At 37.1% G+C, this 19,365-nt stretch overlaps 1 protein-coding gene across 1 annotated transcript in view; it reads left to right on the top strand.

Annotated features, from left to right (window-relative positions):
- CUL3 (cullin 3) overlaps positions 1-19,365 on the top strand; it is a 102,253-nt gene that overhangs the window by 64,946 nt on the left and 17,942 nt on the right. Inside the window, 9 exon segments of the mRNA XM_043993344.1 lie at positions 4,724-4,733; positions 4,736-4,769; positions 4,771-4,800; positions 4,802-4,879; positions 6,780-6,894; positions 7,631-7,861; positions 8,940-8,952; positions 11,733-11,878; positions 16,337-16,513. Coding sequence (XP_043849279.1) covers positions 4,724-4,733; positions 4,736-4,769; positions 4,771-4,800; positions 4,802-4,879; positions 6,780-6,894; positions 7,631-7,861; positions 8,940-8,952; positions 11,733-11,878; positions 16,337-16,513 — 834 coding nt within the window.

Below are 19,365 nucleotides of genomic sequence, written 5' to 3' on the forward strand. Positions count from 1 at the left end.
AATTTTATATTGGAAAAATGAATGCATGTAAAAGACTACAGAAAAGTTAGAAGCAATCTTAATTCAACAATTCATTGTTTGAAAACATGAAATAAGAAATTATTTTTACATCAACATTTTATACCATAAACCATAATAAACTAAAAATGGGAGGTGTGACTTGAGTATTTGAGGTCACATCATTAATTTAAAAAATAAAAAAGAAGAGAACCAGATAAGGCATATTCAAATATGGTTTGGTAGAAAATTTTTATCTAATCTAGAGATAGAGAAGATAATAAAGAATCAAATAGGTAATTATTAGAACACGAAATTGAAAAAAACTTTTTTACAAACAAGATCAATGCAACTAGAAAAGGAATGCATCAGTTAAGGGGAAAGTCTTTGCCTTACCTCTAATAAGGGTCTAGCCAAGTATGTACTGAGATAACAAATTTTATAAAATATACTAATATCTTAATTACATAAGGTAAATCAATATCTTAGTATTGACATAATAAATCACAGTTCTCATTTCCAGTATGATGAAAGATTTCTTCCAATCGCTGCTAATAAGGAAATACAAATCAAAGCACCTTTCAGGTCTTACCTCATACCAAGAAAATTGACAAAGATGGCAAAATATGGGAATAAATTAGTTGTAGAAAATGGGAAAAATAAGGCAAACTAATATGTCGTCAATGGAACTATGAAGTGATCTAGTTGTTTCTAGAAAGCAGTTTGGAATTTTACTTTAAAAAGTGGCTAAAATATTCATATATTTTGACCCAGAAATTATTCCCTAAAGGCATATATACCAGGGTGGGGGCGGGGGAGCAAAGATAGAAAGAAAAGTCCTGTATATGCCCAAAAATATTAATAATAACACTTTGGGGGGTGGTAGCAAACACTTGGAATCAAAGTAGGTATCTATTACTTGGGGAATGACTGAGTAAATTATGATATAATAATGTAATGGCCAAAGAAAGACAGCTATAAAAAATTAAAAGAACCACCTATTACTCCTAATATAGCCATTGGTAGGGGCAGCTAGGTGGGCACAGTGGATAAAGCACTGGCCCTGGATTCAGGACGGACCTGAGTTCAAATCTGGCCTCAGACACTTGACACTTACTAGCTGTGTGGATCCTGGGCAAGTCACTTACCCAATGGCCTCACAAACAAAGGATACAACAAAAATACAAACAGAACAAACCTATTCCTTTTCTCTTTCCACTTAATAGCTGTAAATTTTGTCTTTTCCAGATTAAAAATCCCTAGTTCCTTCCACCAGTCTTCATATGGAATGAAATTAGTACTTTTTACCATCCTGGGTGCCCTTGTGAATATTATTCAGCTTATCAGTGTCCTTAAAATGTGTTGTGCCAAACTGAACACAGTTCCTCAGTTTGGTTTCACCTGAGAGCACAAAATACAGGACCTATGATCATCTTCTCTTCCTGGGAAGCTCTTGTGCTTCTCTTAGTACAACCTAAGATTACATTAACTTCTTTTTGATTATAGTTGCACACTGTTGACTCAATGAGCTTTCAGTCTACTAACACTCCCCCTCTCCCCATCTTTTCTAGATGACTTATCATGCCTTGCCTCGTTTGTATACATGGAACCTATTTATTTAAACCACACTTCATGTTTTCTATCAGTATTAAGCCTAACTAGATTCTACTCAATGTTCTAGGCTATCAAAATCTTCCTAAATCAAAACTATATGATGTAGGATGCAGTAGGGTACCGTGGAACCAGCACTGCTTCTGGCACCAGAGGACCTGGGTTCAGATCCCATTTATCGTCTACGCTGACCTTGTAGTTCTTAATGTACTTTTCCTGTCATCTCACTCAGTGTCAGACATTTGTAAATGAACTTCAGAATGCTGGATTTGGATTCAGAGGGCCTGGGCTGCAGTCCTGGGCCTGCCAGAAGTCCTAGGAGGGAAGGTGACCAAGGAGCCCATGAAGTGTTACTGGCTTTGAGTACATTATGAAACCCACCTTTCCAGCTTCTTTTCTTGCCCCTCCAAGAGAAGCTGTGAGATACCCTTTGATCTGACTGTGATTTCTGTTTTCTAGCACTGTTTATAATCAGGAGGTCAATATTGATAGGGTTCAGCTCCTTTAGTGTTTTGATTCCTTAGTTGTTGGATTATAGGCCCACAGTTAAAGTACTAACAGTTAAATGAATATGATAGATATTGTAAAGTCACCCTTTCCACTTCTCTGACTTAATCATGGTGGAAGGAAGCCCTATGGGCCTTGAGAATCATTTATTTTCTCCCTGTTTCTTAAACTGGTGGGGACAGAGGAAACATATGAACTTCTGTGCTCAGGGGAGCTTGCTCTCAGGCTGTGTAGGCTCCTGTGGCTTTAAATTGTAGGGAGAAAGTTGATCCAGGAGGGATAGAGAACTCAGGAATGAAATGGTGAAGACACAAAGATAAACATTTCTGATGTGGAAGAAAAATGGAATTTCTCTAAGGTACAGGTATGGATACATGGTGAACTAATCAACTAACGTGATTTTTAAAGTTTTGTATAGATGATGGAAGCAAAAGACAGGTTATAGAAGATCAGTACAAAGGAATGACATGGTCCTTTAAGTAAGAAGATTCAGGGAGTGCCTAATGCTCAGAATGAATTGAAACTGCCAAGGAAAAGAAAGGACAACAAAGACCTGGAACTCTCATGACTTAACCTATCCCACAACCCGTCTTATTTTTAAGAGAAAGGAGTCTGCAGATTGTAGGCCAGTGAGCTGGATTTCCTTTCCTAGCATATTTCTAGAGTATATTTTAAAGGGATGGCTTAGTGGTCATTTAGAAAATAAAACCATGATTAGAGAGTGAACACGGATTCATCAGGAACAGATAATGCCAGTCTGATGCCAGTTACTTGGTGACAGGGTTATCAGACCTAAAGTTAAGGAAAATGGAAAACATTATTTATCTAGATTTTATTTTTAAAACATTTGACATAGTTTGTCTTGGTACCACAAACTTATTCCAAGAATCACCCAAACCTGAATCACAAAGAGAATTCCTCCCAAAGTTAAGTAAAACCTCCTTATAATGATTGTACCGGATAGTACATGCCGCTTTGCACTTTTGTAGTTACCATTTCTAGCAGAAGGGAAGGACTTGTGCTTTAACTTGAACAATTTAGTATTAAGTGTCCACTGAATCTTACTTGAATTCTGTTTTCTTTTAGTGATGTCTTCATTTGAATCCTTATAGTCATTGTTTGGTTCAATTTTCTTTAGTATCACTTTGAAAACAATTACACATCTCAAATCTTCATTTGTTTCTTCAGGCTGTGAGATTATTTCATCATATACACATTGTACAGTTATCCATACCCCAGTTTGGGGGCACAGTTTGTTTCCTGCTTTTTAATAAAGATAGCGCTATCAATATTTCTTAAAATCTGGGTCCTTTCAATGATTATCTTCCTTTGGACATTAAGCCAGTCGTGATATTTACTGGTTACAAAGGACTTGAATATTGGAACTAGTTGACTGATTGAACCCAAAGTCACTAAAGTTTTGAGGTCAACTCAGAAGGAGTTGGTGTGTCTCACAGGTCTGTGCCAAAATTTTTATCAGTGACTTAGATAAAGACATTGCTGACTTGCTTATCAGATTTGCAAAAAATACAAAGCTAACAGGGATGGCATACATATCAGGTGATATAAACAGATCTTACGAGGCAATCTAATGAAAAAAGTTTCACAGTAATAATTTTAGGGAGTTCCAAAGACTACTTTCATAAATGCGTGATATGGGAGTTCACATCTGATAGCAGTTTTCCCAGTGAAAAAGACCTGAGGGTTTAGGTACAATGCAAGCTCATGAGACATTGTACGGTAGTCTCATTTTTTAAAATTGTCCACTTTAAGAGATTTATAGTAAGTAGGACTAGGAAAGTGACAGACCTACCACCCTGGTCAGAACTTATATGTACAACTGTGTTCAATACTGAGTGTCATGTTTTAGGATAGGGTTTGCTTAGTTAGAGACGGTCCAGAGGACAACTAAGATGTACAAAAGCTTTGACATCATCAATCGACAAACATTTACTATATGTCTCCTGAGTGACGACACTGTGCTAGGCTGACGGTTACACCATACGGTCTGTAGTGGAGAAAACATGTACAGAAATAAGCATTTACAAAACAAATATCATGAGAAAATTCCTTTAGAGATGGTGCCAGCTAAGGCTCAGCTGAAGACTTAGCCCGGGCTGGGGTATGTGGGCCTAACTGCTTCCAAGTATCTCAAAGACTGTAACTTGGAAGAGGGGTCAGGCTTGGTTCCCTTGTCCTTGGAGGGCAGGATTTAAGAGCAGAGGGTAGAAGCTGCAAATTGACATAAGGAAAAGTTGATGCACTTAGAGAGTGTGGAAAGTGGAAAGGGCTATGTCAGGATCAGGTCTTGTTCCTCTTCACAAATGGTTTTAAAGCAAAGGTTAGATGAGGTGAATCAGATCGCTTCTAGAGTCCCTTCCAACTCTCAGATTCTCTGATTTTTGTTAACAGTAGAATTGGCCAGGCTGCCTTTTATGGCCAAGATGACTTTTGTGTGTGACTGAGTTAATTAAAGCAATTTTGTATAATTTTGAGTATGACTTTTTACCTAAAAATAATGCATTGAAAGGAATTTTGCTTATTTTTACTGGTTTGGGAAAATTAAACAATTACATTGATGTTTGTTTATTTTGGTTTTAAATTGCAGGACCGTGTCTATGTCAGCAAAATAATGTGGAGAATGTCTACAATTTGGATTATTATTTTTCGAGATCAAGTTGTACATAGGGTGTATTAGAGATCACCTCAGGCAAACTCTGTTGGACATGATTGCAAGAGAGAGAAAAGGAGAAGTTGTGGACAGGTATGATGATTTCTTTTATTGCTGCAGTTTTTTAATGGATAATATCAGGATTGCTAAATTATGAGATCATCTTGAATAAATATTCTTTGTTAATCAAGTGAAGTTACAATTTTCAAAAATCAAATGGATTAAGTTTCTTGTCTCTTATACTTTTCTTAAAGAGAATAAGAAAGTTGGGGCAGCTAGGTGGCGCAGTGGAATAGAGCACCGGCCCTGGATTCAGGAGGACCTGAGTTCAAATCCGCCTCGAGACACTTGATACTTATTATTGTGTGACCCTGGGCAGAGTTGCTTAACCCTTATTCCCTGCCACGCCCCCCTCCCCCCAAAAAGAATGAAGTAAAAAGATATTTTCTTTTAACTTTAGACATCATGAATATTTTTAAGAAAATAAATTTATTAGAAAGACTCCTGGAGTTAGTTGCTCTGCATATTGACTTTTCATACTGTTTTCATTCTGCATACCTCTCTCAAGACCTATTTAGTAGTTTGTTCTCTTAGCATTTTTCATGAGGAAGTCTGTATTCTGTTTTTAAGTTATTTAATTAATTAATTAATTTAATTTTGCAGGGCAATGGGGGGTTAAGTGGCTCACCCAGGGTCACACAGCTAGTAAGTATCAAGGTGTCTGAGGCGTGATTTGAACTCAGGTCATCCAGGAATCAGGGTCAGTGCTTTATCCACTGTGCCACCTAGCTACACCCCCTTGTTTTTATTATTTCTATCTTTTTTTTCCAGACTTTAAAAAATTGAGGGTCATTAAAGTTATTATATCAGCTTATATCATTTTTAGTTTACATTTTCTGTCAAGTTTTTCTTTTATTTCTGCAATAATAATGGCCACTGTAGATCTTTAAGGTTTGCAAAACACTTGAAAAATATTATTTCATTTTTGTCCTCATAACAACCTTACGAGCTATGTGCTATAATTATCCACATTTCACATTGAGGAAATGGGCAAATAGAGATAAAGTGACTTGTTCAGGGTCCTACAGTCAGTGTCAAGAGGCAGATTTCAGTTCCTAGTTGTCCCGATTCCAGGCCAGGTACTCTACGCAAGATTGTGCCCTCTAGCAGCCTCTAGATTTTATTATTGTACTTGTACTGTGGCTCAAGTGGCTCAAGTGAACCTTGCAAGATGGTTCTTTGAATGTTCAGTAGCTTTTCAGTGCAAACTTGTAAAGTACATGATTCTTATGCATAGCTGCTGTGATCAGATTGGCCTGAAGCAATCTGAGAGGCAGTAATAGAATTTTCTGGTTTTTAGTCTAGCAAATAGTTCCCCTTTATATAGCTGTTTCTGTTTTATTTTTAATCCATAGTTTTATTCAGATATCAGGTTCTCCAAGATACGTACAGTATCTTAATCCACAATGCCTAGAATAAGAATCACCCCCAACATTTAGAACTGTTATATATTCATATGTATAGGGGGTTTCTTTTCATAGAGGCTCCTTTAGGACAAACACAATTTTTAAAAATTTTTATTTTATGTTTTTGATGAGGCAGTTGGGGTTAAGTGACTTGCCCAGGGTCACACAGCTAGTAAGTATCAAGTGTCTGAGGTCGGATTTGAACTTGGGTCCTCCTGAATCCAGGGCCGGTGTTCTATCCACTGTGCCACCTAGCTGCCCCAAACACAATTTTCTTTCTTTCTTTTTTCTTTTTTTGTCTTTGTATCACCACCACCTACCAGACACCAATTATTTAATAAGCATTTGCTGATTGATTAAGAATTCATGTTGTAACAAAACTGCTATTCCTTTTTCAATAAAAATAAGATACTTCTGGGAGACTAATTAGATTGAAAGTTTCATGAATATAATAGTTTTCACTATTTTAATCCCTTTAAAATATCTATTGCTATCTGTTGTCTAAATTGTTAAATTTCTTTTCACAGAGGTGCAATAAGAAATGCTTGCCAGATGTTAATGATTCTAGGTCTTGAAGGAAGATCAGTTTATGAAGAAGATTTTGAAGCTCCATTTTTGGAGATGTCTGCAGAATTCTTCCAGGTAAATAAATATAGATGCAAATGAATGCTCTTAGAATGTGTTCATATGCAAACAGCTTAATACAGTTAGGAGTAAAGTTTTCCTTGTAAATAAAATATTTGAGAAACAACATTGCTTTAACAATGTGGCAAGTAGCACAAAGCATTTTAATGATTATTTAATTTAGTTTCATTTTATTGAAATGTTCATGTTGTTAAAACATTATTCCAAAATAAGGTACATAGCTATTACTGTAGTTACTTTCTAATGAAAGTTTCTATACTGGTCACTGGTGAACATTTTACAGGAGGTGTTTAATGGCAACTTGAGGAATTCAGTTTTTCTTTAGAAATGTCTGAAGTCCTTGGGCTTTTTAACAAGGTACATTGGGGAGATATTTTTCTGTAAATTTGTATAAAGATACCTTCTCATCTGTCATGTGTTGTTCATACCCAGGTTGATGTTGACCACATTAAAATTAGAAAGAATTAAGCCACATACAGAACTCTTTACAGGGCTGGTTTTAGGTCTCTAGACTAATTCATTTAACCTACAGAATGGATTTGTTTTTGTTTTTGTTTTTAAGAACAATCATAATTAGGTTTCTTCAACAACCTGCATAAAATTTTTAGGACACATTTTTAAGAGATTGGGTTGTGATCAATAGTAGAGAAGCCAAAATAAAAACAGACATTTGTTTTGCATTTCAGAAGGTCTTCTATATGTAATAAAGTTAACCATGGGTTTTTTGAAACAGATGGAAAGTCAGAAATTTTTAGCTGAAAACAGTGCTTCAGTTTATATAAAGAAAGTAGAAGCAAGAATTAATGAAGAAATAGAACGAGTGATGCACTGCCTGGACAAATCGACTGAGGAGCCGATAGTGAAGGTGGTTGAAAGAGAACTAATTTCTAAACATATGAAGACCATAGTAGAAATGGAGAATTCTGGCCTTGTGCATATGTTGAAAAAATGGAAAGGACAGAAGGTATGTTTTTAAAGTATTGAGGTGTTACCAGGTTCGTTAAGTTTTATGAGTCTTTTAAATTAATTGTGGTTGGGGCAGCTAGGTGGTGCAGTGGATAGAGCACCAGCCCTGGAGTCAGGAGGACCTGAGTTCAAATCCGGCCTCAGACACTTGACACTTACTAGCTGTGTGACCCTGGGCAAGTCATTTAACCCCAATTGCCTCACCCAACAAAAAAAATTAATTGTGGTTTTTCAAATATTAATGTAGTTTCTTCAGGGTTAATAATAGAGCACCATTCTGGGATTTCTCTCCTATTGATCTTAAGTACTTGAGCTTCTGTGCTTTTGGGGTGGCTGCCTACTAAGAATCTTAGATCTGTGTCTTAGAAGAACTTTATTATCTCCTGCCTCCCTTTTCCTCTCTGTTTTCTTTCCTTCACTTGAGTTTCCCCTTGACAGGAAAAAAAAAAAGGTGAGCTCCAGGATGCTTTTCCTAAAAATATTAAAACAGTTGTAGACATTGATCTTTTCCCAATTTCCTGAGCTCCTGTTTTGTGATTTTTTTTTGTAATTAAGGCATTAATTTTTTTAAAAGTATGAATAATTTTTTTTCTGGAGGGAAGTTTAATGCTGTTTCAGTAAGGTTGTAGTTAAAATTATTAGAATTTTAAATATATATTGAAGACCTTTGAAAGGTAAGAGAACAATCAGAAACTCTTACTTTCTAAGACTTGAGAGAAAAGTTAAATGCTCCACTTTTTTGAGGTTAACTGTATTATTGAAGTTCATGTTTAAATTACAGGATTTTAGAAGTGTAAGACACTTCTCAGGCTCCTACCACAACATCATACTACCTCCTTTTGTCCTTATTTTCCTAGAAGAGTGACTTTAGAAAAGACAGAGGCTACAGAGACAGTTAAAACTTAATGGAGAGAAACTATAGGAAGCAATTACTTTCATATCTGCGCTGTCATCAAATTTGTTTTTAAATTGATACGTAATAATAAAAATATACACACAAACGCAACAATCTGATATTTTGTGTTCCCTGTTAAAATTGTTAATAACCGTTTTCTGTGCACCCTATTTTACTAAAGGAGTTAGGGACAGGTTGGAGTTGTATCTGAAACACTTAAAGGGTCCGTGGGAAAAGTCCTATCTGATTCATAGTAGTAATTGCCTGAGGTGCAAAGCTGTTCAAGCAGTCCAGGTGAGGGGAGATGAAGGCTTGAACCAGGGTGGTAACTATGTGAGTAGAGTAAAGGAAAATGTATACACGACATTTTGGGGGGAGAGAAGTAATAAGATTTGGCAACTGGTAGCCAGTCAGGTACCAAATACTGTGCCTGAGAGGCAGTCAGTCCTGCATACTTGATAGAGTGCTGAACTTGTAATTCCAAATAACTGAGTTCAAATCCTTATGCCTCTTGTTTGTTCCGGGCACATCACTCCCCATCACTGAGCCTCAGTTTCCTCATCTGTAGGACTCCGTGACATCGAAGACCCCTTTCAGCTCTAGATTTAGGATCCTTTCCCTGTGTCTTTGCCCTTGCTTACTCTCATGCTCTCCTTCCTACCTCTTGCGTCTTAGAATTCTTGCTTTCTGCAAGAGCAGTGGATGATAGGATGGTGAAATCTGTAGTGAAGAAGACTTGAATTCAAATCCATCCTCAGACACTTAGATGCGTGGTCTAGGGCAAGTCACTTCACCTCTTGTTTCCTCAGCTTCCTCAGTTGTAAAATGGAAATAATAAGAGCACCTACTTCCCAGGCTTGTAGTGAGGGTCAGGTGAGATGGGATTTGGGAAGTGCCTAGTGCAGAGCATGGTACCCAGGAGGCCCCCTGCCGATGTGCATTGTTAGTGCTATTATGGTTATGGTTATTACTCAGTAGAAAACCAGGATTTGATTAACATTGTACTTCCCCCGTATTAAAGAAAGGGTTTGGGTATGTGAAATAGTGCTGGAATGTGATTTTTACTGCTGTTGTCAAGTAATTTTTCCTTTTCTTGCATCATTGATGACCAGCCTTTTCCTTTTACACACAAAATAAAAGAACCACATACAAGATATACACAAACCAAGGAAAGCTTTTTTTTTTGTTTTTTTGTTTTGTTTTGGTTTGGTTTTGGTGAGGCAATTGGGGTTAAGTGACTTGCCCAGGGTCACACAGCTTGTACGTGTCAAGTGTCTGAGGCCGGATTTGAACTCAGGTCCTCCTGACTCCAGGGCCGGTGTTCTATCCACTGGGCCACCTAGCTGCCCCTCAAGGAAAGCTTTTAATTACATAAGTTCATATTTAACAGTGTGATAGTTGGATACCAATTGTCCCAGAGGCCTTTTGTTTCTTAGTATGGATGTATACAAGTCAGACTCAAAATACCTAGATTTTAGACTTGAGAAATTCGATAGTAATTGTCAAGTTTAAAATATGTGAAATTATTTTCTTAACAATTTTCTCTGAAGTAACCAAGTGATGAGCATTCTCTTAGTATTAATACATTTAAAATTTTTCTCTTTGTTAATAATACTTTGAATATATTTTGTAATGAAGTGATAATTCAAGTAATAAAACCATTTCCAGACTATTTTCATTTTAAGGAAGAAAAAGATGCCCATCAAAAATATTATTTGGTATAGGAATCTGAAGATTTTGGAGAAAGGTTCTTCTCTCCCCCCCCCCCCCCTTCTAAGTAGTCAAATCTTATTGAGATTCCTAGCCAATTAGTGAAAAAGCTCTCTGAATTTAGATAGGTTCATCCTTGGTTGACTGAGGTGATGTCTATCATTGGGCTTGTGTAAAAAGCTGTTCAAGCTATTCCTACTGTCATAGCCTTCAAGAACACAGGATCACTTCTAAGCCACAATGAGATGAGTAGTGTTTTATTATAATAATTTCAAGTTTCTTACATTTTTATCTGATATAGCCATAAAATGGGAAAGGGGAGATTTTTTTTTAAGTGAGGCAATTGGGGTTAAGTGACTTGCCCAGGGTCACACAGCTAGTAAATATTAAGTGTCTGAGGCCAGATTTGAACTCGGGTCCTCCTGACTCCAGGGCCGGTGCTCTATCCACTGCACCACCTAGCTGCTCCTGAGGGAAGATTTTATATCCTAAATGAAAGATTCTAAATTGAAAATATAACAAAATCTTATTTTAATACAGGTATTGTGATAAAATATTGACTGGTTCCCACTAGAGGAGTCTGTAGAGTTACTCTGAGAAGGTATATTGAAAAGCAGACTTTTCTTTCCCTTTGAGTTTCAAACAAGATTTGCAAGAATGAAGAAAACAGATCAGATGGTGTTTGTCTTAAGCAATTTTTTACTATCTTTTTCTGTATGATTCTTACATTCTTTAGTTGAAATGATTAGTCATGGTTATTACTTCACTTTCAAAAGATAAACAGAAGCCAAAAAATAATTTCAATACCTATTGAGCTTGAGGTCATTTTGATTTCCTCCCTAATTATTATCATAAACATTGCCACCATAAATAAGTTTCATTTTTATAAGATATTTACAGCAACCATATATCCAAACTAGAATTATAGTGGATAAATTAGAGCTTCTCTAAAATATTGATGGTGTCATTTTGAAATACAGTTTTGCTCTAACGTGTGTTCTTATTTGGAGGTCTCCACCTCATAATTTGACGTTTTAATACATTTTACAATTTCCTCTTAAGGAAAATTAGTTTGATTCGGACTTATTTATTTGGCATCTAATTCTAGTTGGATTTTTTAAATTGCATAATTAAACATCATAATGGGGACCACTAACTGCAGCATTAATCAATAGTCTTGATAAACTTTATGTTTATAACTAAACATAAAAAATCATGTTATTTTAAATTTTCTGTAAGCGTTTTTTTTTTCTTTTTATTCTAGACCTTGCCTGCATGTACAAGTTATTTAGCCGTGTGCCAAACGGTTTGAAAACAATGTGTGAGTGTATGAGCTCATATCTAAGGGAGCAGGGTAAAGCCCTTGTTTCTGAAGAAGGGGAAGGAAAGAATCCAGTTGATTATATTCAGGTAAGTATTTGTGCATCTTTATTTGAGTATTTCAGTTAGCTTTTTATGAGATTTTATGAGATGAGTTTTTATTTCAAATGCCCTCATTTATACCTTGCCATAAACAGCTTTGGGCTTGACTGTACTATAAACAAACAGAAGACTCCTGGAATATCTTAAGTATTTGGAGAAAAGTACCAAATTTGTGAGTCTTGCATTTTCTGTAGGGGACCTAGACATAGCTGTTCACTTTAATTTGCTAATAAGTTTTAGCTGAACCTGCTTACTGAAATAAGTATCCCAAAGAATGGAAGTATATTACATAGTTCATAAGTTTGAGGCATTAGTGTTACATCATTATGTTTTTAGTATCTTTTTAACTTCTAACCCAAACCATCAACATTATAAACTATCATAAATACTATTTTTTTATCTTGCTTTATTGTCCAACCATTAAGATGAATCTCTTTATCATTTCCCCTCTGCGTGTAGTTGTGTACAAATCTACAATGAAGTGCTTTCCCAATATTTATTTTTTGTTTGTTTTGTTTTGGTTTTTTGCGGGGCAATTGGGGTTAAATGACTTGCCCAGGGTCACACAGCTAGTAAGTGTTAAGTATCTGAGGCCAGATTTGAACTCAGGTACTCCTGACTCCAGAGCCGGTGCTCTATCCACTGCGCCATCTAGCTGCCCCTGCTTTCCCAATATTTAAATAATTATATGTGGATTTTAGGTGTCCAACCCTTTAGAATCATAGTCATAGGATTTGATAGTTGATTAAGGGGACCTTAGCTAGGCCATCCAGTTTATCACATACATGAAAAGATTCCGTTATAACATATCTTAGAAATAATAATCCAACTGTTTGAAGACTACCAATTAAGGAGAACCAAATTCCTCTGGGACCATCATCATATTCTAGTAGCTCTAGACTGCTTTAGCTGATAAGTTTTTCCTGAAAATAAGATTAAATTTGTCTCTGTGATTTAAAAATTCAGTATATAATAAATCTTACATGTTACTTTCAAAACATTTCTGATTCTGCTCCCTTCTGTTTTCTTTATGCATATTAAAAAATATATTTCATTAGTTTTTTTTGGCAACAAGATTGTGATCCTCAGCCCTCAACCATTTTTTTCTTCTTACTTAAAATTAATCCCAACGTCACTCACACCCCTTAAAATTAAGTTTGTAAAAATAAAGATAGTGAAACAAAATGAATCCACACAGTGGACATTTTTCTTTCAGCATGTTGAGTCTACCTCTGTCAGGAAGATTTTTCTATCTTCCATCTACAAGTTTCATTTTTGATTTCTTGAAAGACAGAGACTTTTTTAATGATGATTTTCAGCAGTCTAGTGTTTCCTAAGCCATTTCTTTTTGTCTGTTTTTCCAGGTCACTTACTTGTATTTGATATCCTATATTTTATGGTCTTGGGTCGTTCCCTCCCCCCCCCATTTCATTCTTGATTTTGTTCTAATAGTTTTTGTTCTAGCAGTCTCAGATTTGTTGATTTCTCTTTGATGTATTCTAGTTTTTAGGGAGTCACTTCCTTAGTAAAAGCTTACCATCTTCTTTGATAAGCTATTTATTCTGTCTCTTCTCCCCAGATTCCTTATTTTTTTTTTAATCCCTTTATTTCTTCTATGTTTCCATGCACTTCTTGTGGAAAATCTACTTTTTCATTGAAGCTTTGATTGCTTGTTATAAAGTTATTCTTCAGGGCAGCTAGGTGGCGCAGTGGATAGAGCACCGGCCCTGGAGTCGGGAGTATCTGGGTTCAAATCTGGCCTCAGACACTTAACACTTACTAGCTGTGTGACCCTGGGCAAGTCACTTAACCCCAATTGCCTCACTAAAAAACAACAACAACAAAATAAAGTTATTCTTCCTTAAATTTGGGGGAATTTTTAGATCTACAACTATTTTGTGTCCTCAGTGTCATCTGCTTTTCTCATCTGTTCAACTTTAGTTTTTGAAGCAAAATTTTGCCAGGACTAGGTTCTGGCTTCTCCTATGCTTTTTTGGTGTAGGGTCTTTTGCCCTCTGGACTCACTTTGCTCAGGTTCCTATGCTAAACCTCTGCCATTAGGGGTTGTTAGGTCTCTGTGGCACCTGAGAAGCACAGTTAGTTGTCTATCCTGTCCTAAGGGCATTTTGTGGTCTTTCCTAACTGTCATGGTGTGAGTGCCATTGCCTTGTCCTTCCAAGGTCCCCACCCTGGAATTTTAGTAGCTTTAGCTTTTACTATAATCTTTTACTGAATGGCTGCTACCTAGGTTGTATAGGCATCGTGTCTCTTTGTAATTTTTACCCATTGCTCCTGGTTCTTCCCTTTGGGACCAAGGAAAACAAGTCTATTCCTCCTTTCCCATGACATCCCTTCTTGGACTGTGGTCACTGGAGCTGAGTACAATAGTCCAGATGAGGTCTGAAGAGGCGAGAGCACAGTGAGGCTGTTACTTCCCACCTGTCCTCTCAACATAGTCTGAGATCACAGGAGTTGTTTTTTGGCTGCTGCTTCAAAGTGCTGACTCATGTTGAGCTGGCAGTCCACTTAAACCCCTAGATCTTTTTCAGAGTAACTGCTCTCTACCCATTCTACTCTATCTTATATTTGTGAAATTGGGTTTTTTTAGTGACATATTTATACCTGCTGAATTCAGTTCTTTTAGATTCAGCCTGAGAGGCCTGTCAAAGGTCTTTTTTGGAACTTGTTGTTCACTGTGTTAGGTATCCACTTCAGATTTCTGTTATTTTCAAATTAAATGAACATTCTACCTATCCCTTTATTTAAATAATTGACAGAAATATTAAACATCATGACACTGTTTAACCACACATCTTTCTACCCCTCCACTGGAGATCTCTTGATCCACTGACTTTGAGCCATTAACAGCTACTCTTAACCCATCCATCTAACCAGTTGTGAATCCATCAAATTGTTCTTCCGCTTAGCCAGCAGCTTTAGATGTTCTCCCCAGTAGTAGTGCAACATACTTTCTAGACACTTTGCTAAAAACTAGGTATTAATTAATAATCTTGTCAATAAGGAAAATGCAGTTAGTTTGATATAACATTTTTCCATTCAATTTTTTCTCAGTTCCATGTAAACAAAAAATTTTTTAAAAAGCAAAAAATTTGCTTTTTAAGTTTTGAGTTCCAAGTTCTCTCCCTCCTTTTCTTCTGCCCCCCCCCATTTGAGAAGTTAAGCAGTTTGCTATGACATGTGCAGTCATGTAAAGCATTTCTGTATTAGCCATGTGGTAGAAGAAAATGTAGATCAAAAAATCAAGAACAAAAAAGGAAGTAAAAAATATATGATTCAGTATGCATTTAGACTCCATAAGTTCTTTCTCTGGAGGTGGAGATAGCATTTTTCATTGTGAGTCTAAAATCCTTTGCCATCTTTATATTGCTGAACATTATCATTGTACAATATTGCTGTTAGTATGTACAGTGTTCTTCTAGTTCTTCTCACTTTACTTACATGAGTTCATATAAGTCTCTACAGGTTTTTCTGAGAGAATCCTACTCATCATTTCTTACAGAACAATAGCATTCCATCACAATCACATACCACAATTTATTCAGCCATTCTACAAACAGTGGGCATCCCTTCAATTTCCAGTGCTTTGCCACCACAATAAAAGCTGCTACAAATATATATATATATATATATATATATATATATATTTACTTATGGGTCTTTTTGTTTTTGTTTTGTTTTTTTGTGGGGCAATGGGGGTTAAGTGACTCGCCCAGGGTCACACAGCTAGTAAGTGTCAAATGTCTGAGGCCGGATTTGAACTCAGGTCCTCCTGAATCCAGGGCCGGTGCTCTATCCATTGCACCACCTAGCTGCCCGCCCCCGCCCCCCTCCATGGGTCTTTTTTTCTCTTTCTTTTGATCTCTTTGGGATACAGATCTAGTAGTTACATTGTTTGCCCCGAGGACATGCAGAGTTTTATCATCCTTTGGGCATAGTTCCAAAGTGTAAAACAGAATGGTTATATCAGTTCACAACTTCACCACAAGTGCATTAGTTTCCCCCCATCCCTTCCAGCATTTGTCAGATTTTCTGTTATATTAGGCAGTCAGATGCATGTGAGCAGGTATCTCAAGAGTTCTTTTAATTTCTCTTTCCCTAATAAGTAGTAGATATGATTTGTTTCTAATGCAGGCAGCCTAGCTTTTTGGAAACACCACTTCACTTTTCAGATGTTAACTGGCCATATTTTTAATAAACAATTGTAGAATTTTAACAGCTCTGCTTCCTATTATTAACTTTGGAAAACATTTGCCTTTTTCCTGGTTTTGGGTTTCACTAACTTCCATGATCTTTGACATTTCTAATTTATCATTATTAGTATATTCACATAATTTCTCCCTAAATTAAAACATCCTGCACAATACCAATCTTTATATTGGCAAAAATAGAATTTATTAAAAATGTCTTTTTTTTTTTCCTTGTAAGGGTTTACTGGATTTGAAGAGTAGGTTTGATCGCTTTCTCCAAGAATCATTCAATAATGACCGGCTCTTTAAACAGACAATTGCGGGTGACTTTGAGTATTTTCTCAACCTCAACTCCAGATCCCCAGAATACCTCTCGTTATTTATTGATGATAAGCTTAAAAAGGGAGTCAAAGGAGTAAGTACAAATATATTTGAGGCTATATGAAAGTAAAAATAGAGCAATAAATTAAAATAGTGAAAAAAACAATTAATTTTTATGATTTGTACATAAGGGCAATCTATGAAATCTTTTATTGATTAGTGTGGTATTTATATACTGTGAAACATAAATGCTTTTTTATATTTTAATTCACATAATAGGTATCCAGACCAAACTATGGTACATTTTTCTTAGTGAATAAGACTGCAACTACAACTTTCATATCTTCTTTTTTTGGGGGGGATCATATTTATTAATGTCAGTGCGATAGAAGTTATGTATTGTGAGTTTTGCTGCATAGATGATAACTAGACACATGGTTGATAAAGTTATATATTGTGTATCTGCATCATGTGTTGAGATAAGAGATCATCATCTAGCATTTATGAAGCATCTACAATGTGCCAGCACTGTGGTACACTCTAGGTATATACAGAGAAAGGTTTTTATTTTTTTTTTAAGTTTCTTTTCTCAAGGAGCTCACAGCCCGATGGGGGAGACAGCATTTGTACAAATAGGATAGATACAGGTTAAATTGGGTGTAATCTCAGAGGGAAGGCACTAACATTAAGGAGGACTGGCAAAGACTTTGTTAGTTTTGAGTGGGGCGATGAGGGTTAAGTGACTTGCCCAGGGTTACACAGCCAGTGAGTGTCAAGTGTCTGAGGCCAGATTTGAACTCAGGTCCTCCTGAATCCACAGCCAGTGCTTTATCCACTGTGCCACCTAGCTGCCCCCTGGCAAAGACTTCTTGCAGAAGCCCTTTAACTGAGACTTAAAAGGAGCTAGGAAGCAGAGAGGGAGAGTGTTTAGCCTTTGAAAATGCCCAGAGTGCCTTGTGCTAGAAACAACAAAGGAGGTCAGTATCACTGGGTCATAGGGTAGGTAGGAGTAAGTTAGAGGAAGATTGGAAAGGGACAGGATTTTCTATTTGATCTGGAGGGAATGGGGAGCTACTGGGGTTTATTGACTATGAGGATGACAGTCAGCATTTTTGGATATAATTTGATAGCTGATTAGAAAGTGAACAAAAGTTAGAGGCAGGAAGACAGATCAGCAGGCAATAATCCAGGGGTGAGATGATGAGAGCCCACAGTAGGGTGGTAGCAGTATCAGAGAGAAGCAGGCATATACTAGAGGTGTTCCAAAGGCAGAAGTGACAGAACTTAGCCATTGATTGGTTGGAGGGGTGGGGGCTGTGAAGTGCAGAGCTGAGGATGGCATCTATGTTTTGAGCCTGCTATCAGGCCCACCAACTGAGGCTGGTCACTGGGAGGATAGTTAGTTAGAGGGGAGGGGTTGGAAAGAAAATTGTCAGTTCAGTTTGGGATGTTTTGAGTTTAAGATGCATATGGAACAGCCAGTTTAAGGAGTTTGAATGGCAATTGAAGATGCAAAACTGGAGGCCGGGAGAGAGTTTGGGGATGGACAAATAGATGAGTCATTTCCATAGAGGTGATAGTTGAATCCATGGGAATTGATGGGATCACCAAGTAAATTAGTATAGAGGGAGGAGAGAAGAGGGCCCAAAACAGCATTGGAGGAGGTCCACTCTTAGCAGGCATGATGTGGATGAAAGTCCATCACAGGAGAAAAAGAAGTGATGGGCAAGAGAAGAAGCAGGAGAGATCAGTGTCATGAGAAGCTAGAGGAAAAGAGGGTTTCAAGGAGGAAAGAGTGATCCACAGTGTCCTAAGCTGCAGAAGTCAAGAAGCATGGGGACTGAAAAAAGACCATTAGATTGGTAACTTTGGAGAGAGCAATTTCAGTTAAGTGATGAGGTTGGAAGCCAGAACAGAGAGACTTAAGAAGAAAGTAAGAGGGAAATAAGTGAGGGCATCGACTGTATACCCCTTCAAGGAGTTTACCCATAAAAGGGAGAAGAGCTGTAGGACAATAGCTAGTAGAATTGAGATGGCTCAGGTATGAGTTTTTTAAGGATAGGGGAGACATGGGCATGTTTGTAGGCAGTAGGGAAGCAGCCAAGAGACAGGAGATGATTAAAGATAAGTGATAGAGAGGGAAATCTGCTGGAGAAGATGGGATGGAAAGGAATCTCTTTTATATGTAGAGAACCTCACCTTGGAGTGGAAAAGGGGCTCACTCTTCATGTGAAACATGTGAAGGAGGAGATAGTAGCTTAAGAAAGCTGAGTGATATGACAGGAGAGGATACAGAGCTTTTTAGTAAATGCTCCCTTTTTTCTGTGAAATACGAGGCCAGGTTCTCAGCTGAGAGGGGAAGAAAAAGGAGCCTAGGGAAGTTTGAGGAAGGATGAAGTTTTTGATAGGAATTAGACCTTTCAGTGTTAGCAGAAACTCCCAGGTGAAGAAACCAACATTGATCGGCACTTTGTCTGCAACACCATCTTAGAGGATTGCCAAGAGCACTGAGAGATTAAACAGTGTGTTCAGGTTGACCATTGCCAGTATAATCCAGAGGTGGGCATGAAACCTAAGTTTTCTTGGTAACGGGGCCAGCCCTCTGTCCACTCCTCTAAAGTGCTGTTGTGTTGTTGGATCCTTTTAGGACCCCCACCCCCAACTATTGTTGGCTAAAAGAAGAATAGGAATATTTATCAGAATACAAATCTACTATTTGAGCGTTAGGTCTGGCTTAGTTGAGATTTGTCAAGAGAATAGTTTGACTTTTTATATGTGTACCTCTTTTTATCATGATGAATGAGAGATTTCTGTCTACAGGTTTTCAAAACATAACGCTAACTCATTTTAGTTTTCCCATATTCTGTGGAAATAGATAAAATCTGAAGAAAAAACTCCTGGAGAGACATCTTCAGTAGCATTTAGAAAAAAGTATTCTGTGATTCT

This window comes from Dromiciops gliroides, chromosome 3 (genome assembly GCF_019393635.1).
Source record: "Dromiciops gliroides isolate mDroGli1 chromosome 3, mDroGli1.pri, whole genome shotgun sequence".
NCBI lineage: Eukaryota > Metazoa > Chordata > Mammalia > Microbiotheria > Microbiotheriidae > Dromiciops > Dromiciops gliroides.